Raw genomic sequence first — 6,422 nt, 5'->3', positions numbered from 1 at the left:
AACAACAACAAAAAAAACACTATTGTCGGGTAAACTAACTAAAGAAAGAGAAAATCTACTGAAGCTATATTTATTCACGAACACACACAACAATGTATTGCTAGAGAGAGCTCTCAGAAAATAAGTATTTTGTATCTCTCGAAAAACTGTTGCAGACTGAGAAAACTGCATTATATACTTTCATTCAGAAGTTCTTATCAATACATGAAACAATAACGCCATTCTTCTTGGGGCGCGGGTGCTACGACGTCACTGTTGGTCATTTCCTTTGAAGAGTAAGGGCTACCGTACATCAAAGTATCACTTGACCTGCCAGTGAAGAAAATCGCTGTCTACTTCTAATAGTATGTTCAACCTCACAGAAACTTTTCTCATGAAAAAGAGAACGTGGGGTATTGAACTCCGGATTTCATTGTTCGAAGTACATAAACTTGCCGCTAACCCACCGGGAACCATTATAGTGGAACTGAGACTTAGTTTTGAAATTTTTTAGTGGGGTTGCCTTAGTTTGGTATCTTTCTTCTGGAAATGTGACTTGGTTTTATGTTTTTCTAGTGGAACTGAGACTTAGTTTTGTATTATTCTGGTAGAACTGTGACTAAGTTTTTGGTATCTTCTAGTGGTGCAATGACTTAGTTTTGTATTATTCTGGTAGAACTGTGACTAAGTTTATGGTATCTTCCAGTGGTGCAATGACTTAGTTTTGTTTTCCTCTAGTGAAGTGGTGACTTAGTTTTGTATTCTATTTAGTGGAGCTGTGACAAAGAATTGAAATCTACCAATCTGTGCACAACTAAAGTTCAATTTCAACTTTACACACTTAATGTTAAACACTGCGCAGCATTGAGCAGTACATATAGAAAAATTCGGTAACTTCTAGCACCTTCCAATACATTTTCACATGCATAAACGTAACCTCTGTATTTTTATAATGATAAAATTTTCTTCCTTCATTTCATCCGGATAGGAAGCTCAGATTAACTATTCATAATATCTTCTGCCGTTTTTTATGTTATTGCTATTATTATTCTCATCTGTAATGTTCTCAGCAGACCTGAGAGTACCACAGAATTATTCCAAGGCATTGGAATATTCTATCATAAAAACTTTGTCATATTATTTAAACCTATTTACTTTTCCAGGGGAGTACTGGAGATGAGAGAGAAATGGCAAAGAAGATTGCCTCACAGTCGGGAAGGTGAGGTTTTTTTTATTTTTCATAATTTTATTTCCCATACTTTTGAAGTGTTTAGGTTCAACATAGGACGTATTTTTTTATAGTTGGAACACTTAGTGGAGTGTAGAATGATAAAAGAAAAAAGTTTCGCTTGTCTGTACTCGCTTTTCATAATTTCTAGCTTTACCCTGTGATTTTTCCCGTTTGAGTAATCTTTTATATTGCGTCAATTATACCTTAAATTAACGTGGTTAAAGTGGTTCAATAAATACTTTCACACAAGGTACAGCAAATAATTGCGTAATTAAATGTCACGGTTACGACCTTCTGTCCTCTGTATTGTTTATATTATGCAATGACATAAGATAAAAAAATCACTTTAAAAACACAATGCTGACATAGAAACAAACTTGCTGTTCTTAGAGACTTTTCGAGCAACTGTTCTTCGTAAAAAAAAAAACAAAACTTGTTTGTAGCATATGTTAGACAAATGCCGATAACTGGGAGAAAGGCAGGATTACTTTGTTGTTAACTTGGTGCAAAGCTTCAGAATGGGCTACTTGCACTCTATTCAATGCTGAGGAATCGAACCTCGTATTTTAGCGCTGTAAGTCCATAAACTTACCACTGAACCAATGGGGGGGGGGGAGATAGGCAGGATTAACAATCAGAAGAAATGAAACTAAACTACCTGACTATTAGTGTTTTTATGTCGGAATTTTTTGGTAGCAAGTCAAGTTAATACACTTTTTTTTTTATATAATGTTAACCCCGTTTCTTAATGTTTGCAAAAGATCAAATCTTATTCATTTAAGTATTCATGTATGATTAATGGATTAGTTGGTTTACAAGGCAAATCCAGTCACTAAGCACAGGTACTTTATTAATATATTAATTAGTCATTGTTTCATCTTTGAAGTTTACGAAGCTGCCGAAAAAAACATCGGTGAGTAATACCTGATAATTTATTTAATAAACATTGCAAGGTATTTGAATTTACTATAAACATCCTACGGGATTATTTGTTTGTTTTGTGGTTGAGCTCAAAGCTACACAATGGACTATCTGTGTTCTGCCTACCACGGATATCGAAACCCGGTTTCTAACATACCGCTGTGCTACTGTGGGGAGGGGGGATCTCCTACTAGGAAGAAACGATTTTAATGATATTTTCCAAGTTTTGTTTTGTTTCAAAGATGTTTAAGGGGCATCAACTTTGTTCAAAGGAAAGTTTTATAAGAACACACTATCTTTTAAAATGAAATGGGCGTGAAAAACATTGATACCAAATCTCAATTTTCTGAGCTCACGAACTTTAAGATAAGTTATTTCCAAATTCAATCGTACTTTGTGTATGAAATACCACATTTAACTCAAACTAATTTAGTACTCTAATACTACAGGAAGTTTTTCCCTCGCAAAATATATTGACTTGTGTCTTCCTGTGAGTAAATCTTGAACGAAATAAACACTAGTCATTTTTATATGTTTAGAATATCTCTTGTTGGCTATTAACATTTCGCCCCAATAACACTGTATAGTCAAATTTTGTTTTTGACTCTGTAGTCTACGCTTTACAGCATCATAAGAAAAAGCTGAAGTATTTAAGAATTACGGACTGGGCATGGCCAAGTGGTTAGTGTGCCTGGACTTTAAATCCAAGGATTCATGGTTTACGCCTCGTTGTCGCAAGAACGCGCTCCACAATTTTGAGGACGCGGGTATATTATTCTAGTTACCCCCCCCCCTTATTTGGTCAGACAGGAGTTTGCAATGAGTACTTTCCTTTTAGATTTTCAGTTCAAAATTAGATACGGCTATGCTCATATATACATTGTTTACCTTAGTTTCATTATTTTTTGTTGTTGCTTTTCAGAGAAATAGTGCTGGTGTCTGAAGGACAAGAAAAACAGGAATTCTGGAATGCTTTGGGTGGCAAAGAGCATTATGCAAATAATCAACAACTTCAGGTACGTAAAGGCAGGCGCTGGGCTCTGCATGTTATACTATTTTGCCTAACGTTTACCTGAAATTATTCCACAACAAATAAATTAAAAAAAAATCTGCAATTTCATTTAACAATACGACTTCAGAGTGACTTTATTTGCAATATTTCCACACGCTGTTTTGTCATTAATGGTTTAAACCAATTTTATAAGTATTAATAAAATATGTACCTAAAATGTTTAAATTATACTTTATTCTGTATTTTTGTAACCATGAACTGTTGGCTAAAACTTTAAACTTAATTTTTTTTTCTGAATTTGTACACTAGAAGGAAATTACATTTCATGCTTTGTTTTCGATAATTATCTGTAAAATGTTCCTTCTTCTAACGTTTAGTTTTGTGATTAATTATAGATTTTTACATTTTTCATGTTATAATTATTTTTTTGTTTATGCAAATAAATAAATTTTACTCGTACCATATTTAGATGACAGACGATAGCCATCAGCCAAGACTATTTCAGTGTTCTAATGCCAGTGGTCGGTTTTTTGTTGAAGAAATTATCGGTTTTCTTCAAAGTGACTTGGTGGAAGACGACATAATGCTACTCGATGCTTGGAAAACAATCTTTATTTGGATTGGTAACAGAGCAAATATAGAAGAGAAGCGTCGGGCCATGTCTGTCGCAGAGGTACAAATGTTATGGCTTCAAATTTTGTATTTTAAATCTTTAAACTAAAGCAAAATAAAGTTTGTTAAAAAGAAAAAAAAACAAACTTGTATCATTATAGTCTCGAGGTTGGAAAAAATTATGTCAGCTATAATACTCACCTTAAATTATTCAGGAAAGATGTGTTGTCCAAATGACAAACCAAATATATTTTGTAAGAGAAGTTTAATTTTTAATATTTGTTCAGATGTTGGCAATGGCCTTTTATTTGGACGAAATTTATGTATATGTAAACCCGCGTTGCTGTTTGCATAATATCGTTAGTTTTCCTAGTAAAAAGAAAAATTAAAGCAGTGTCATTCATTTTAAATGTACAGAATCACATTTACGTCAAAGCTTTAAGTCTTCACTATTTTATAATCATGAACGCTGTTTGTTTTTATTATGTACTGTTGACGAGAGTAGCTCAGCACTTAAATGTGGGCATGATGGGTATTTTTTTTAACATCTACACCTGCCCTTTATTAAAGTGTATATTATACATTTTAAAAACTTCTTATATATATCTTAGTGTGAAAAGGAACTACGGAATGATGAATTTTACACGACATGCAACAAATGGTTAATGCAAAGGTCTAAGTTAGTTTATCACATGACAAACTTTACAAGCACAGCGTAGTTGAAATGCCATTTCTTTAAAGAAAGAAACAACAACAAAAGTCAAGTCTCTATTACGATTGTCTGGATTATTCTATATTATCATTTCATCTTATTAGGAATATTTGCAAACTGATCCTAGTGGGAGAGACAGCAGCACACCAATTGTCAAAGTTAAACAAGGCCTGGAGCCTCCTAACTTTACAGGATTTTTCGGTGTGTGGGATAGAAGCCTCTGGAATGTAAGTTATTGTAATTTAAAATATTTGATTGGCTCTTTAAAGTTAATGTATTATCACACATTCTTTCAAAAATAGTGAATATTAGGAGTATTTTTGCAATTTATGGAAAATGATGCTGCACTTTGGATTTGAAAGTGGTGTACATGTTTGTTTGTTTTTATATGTATCGAATTTCCTGTAATGAGTAAAAGACATCTCAAAAACACCATACATGAAAGGTGGAATTCCTTGAAACCAGTATAACTCGGTTACAACTGGTAGACTGGGCTTCACAATTTATTTTATTATTAGAGTTTAGTTGTTTAAGTGCAGACTTGATCAGAAATCATTATAAAATCGTGACCACAAAATTCATAAAAGTTTTTCTATTGATACCCAATGTTTCAGTTTTTATTAAATTATACTATTCAATAGCATAGCTGCTTTATTTGTATTTTTTTCACATTGTTTAAATTTTACTAATTTTGAGAGAAGAGTATTAACTTGTATTTTATTATGAAGTATAAAGATTTTGATTTAACCTAATTTCAAGTTATTTCTTCCCCTGTAAAGTCATTTTTTTTCCATTCAGACATTTTCTATAACATATCACTTAAATTGTAGATATCACAACTCAACCCTGGAGATAGGTGGAAGCAGAAATGTTGGGTACTAGTAAAATAATAATAAATGAATGTTCTTGATTTTTGTGGTTGTAATATTTGTAAGGAACCAATTAACTTTAAATTGTAATAAAGTAAGGTTGTGATGACACTGTATCTCTGAACAAGTATATTTTGTGGTAACCCTCCTGAGAATGATTCTTGTTTCATCACTTACTTGTTTAATTACAGGTGTTTGTTAATCAAACGTAAAGGCAAACTTTTTATCTTTAGAAATATTACTTTTTTTCAATTTATGCAGAAAAACAAAACTTATGACGAAGTAAAAGCTGAATTAGCAGAAGAGAACCCTGGAGTAATTGTGGTTCGGGTGAGTATTAGTAATACAATCTTTATAATAGTGATTGTTTTCATTTTAATCTTTAACTTAATTATATAGTAAAAAAAAAAAGGTTCTTTATCTCTAGTTTTCTAACTTGTGCATTTCAAAATTCTAGCCTCAAATTAATGGCAAGATTTCCAGTCCTGATGTTGATAAGTTTCCACTGGAGATTTTACAGATCAAAGATCCTGAAGAACTTCCAGAGTCAGTTGATCCTTCTTCAAAAGAAGTCAGTTTGTATTTTCTTTTTAAATTTAACAACTGCAAACCTTAGTATTGACAATAGATTACTGTTGCCACCATAACTTTTTTTTTTGTCATTACTTTTAGCTGTATTATGTAATTTTTAATTAATATTAACTTCTGACCAAAGCGTGGATCATACCTAAAAATCAACTCGGTAATGAGTATGGTTAACTAAATATACTTTTCTTACTTGTATGATCATGAACTCCAGAGAACACTACAAGATTGGTTTGTTCATAATTTTAGCTTTATGCCTTTACCAGAAGCATATAGTTCCCAAAGAAGGCATGAGGCCAAAACACCGAGCAAATAAAGCTTCTAAAATTCTCTATAGAGTTCAAATTGTTCAATTTAGCTGTAATTATGTGTACTCTATTAAGCATTACATAAATTAAATTGTGTTAGTTCTAAATCCATATCCTAAGCTAACAATGCAAAATAATCTTTATAATAATAAACAGATATATATATATATATATATATATATATAACTATTTA

The 6,422-nt window shown here is 32.1% G+C and overlaps 1 protein-coding gene across 1 annotated transcript in view; it reads left to right on the top strand.

Annotated features, from left to right (window-relative positions):
- The window catches only part of LOC106462188 (villin-1-like), a 42,681-nt gene extending 36,729 nt beyond the window's left edge, over positions 1-5,952 (top strand). Inside the window, exons 17-23 of the mRNA XM_022389380.1 lie at positions 656-674; positions 1,143-1,198; positions 3,054-3,147; positions 3,613-3,816; positions 4,572-4,694; positions 5,598-5,666; positions 5,794-5,952. Coding sequence (XP_022245088.1) covers positions 656-674; positions 1,143-1,198; positions 3,054-3,147; positions 3,613-3,816; positions 4,572-4,694; positions 5,598-5,666; positions 5,794-5,952 — 724 coding nt within the window. The remainder of the gene's footprint in view (positions 1-655; positions 675-1,142; positions 1,199-3,053; positions 3,148-3,612; positions 3,817-4,571; positions 4,695-5,597; positions 5,667-5,793) is intronic.
- The last annotated feature ends 470 nt before the right edge of the window (positions 5,953-6,422 follow it).

Source organism: Limulus polyphemus, unplaced genomic scaffold (assembly GCF_000517525.1).
Source record: "Limulus polyphemus unplaced genomic scaffold, Limulus_polyphemus-2.1.2 Scaffold1114, whole genome shotgun sequence".
NCBI classification, from domain to species: Eukaryota; Metazoa; Arthropoda; class Merostomata; order Xiphosura; family Limulidae; genus Limulus; species Limulus polyphemus.
This window is presented reverse-complemented; position numbering and strand designations above follow the sequence as displayed.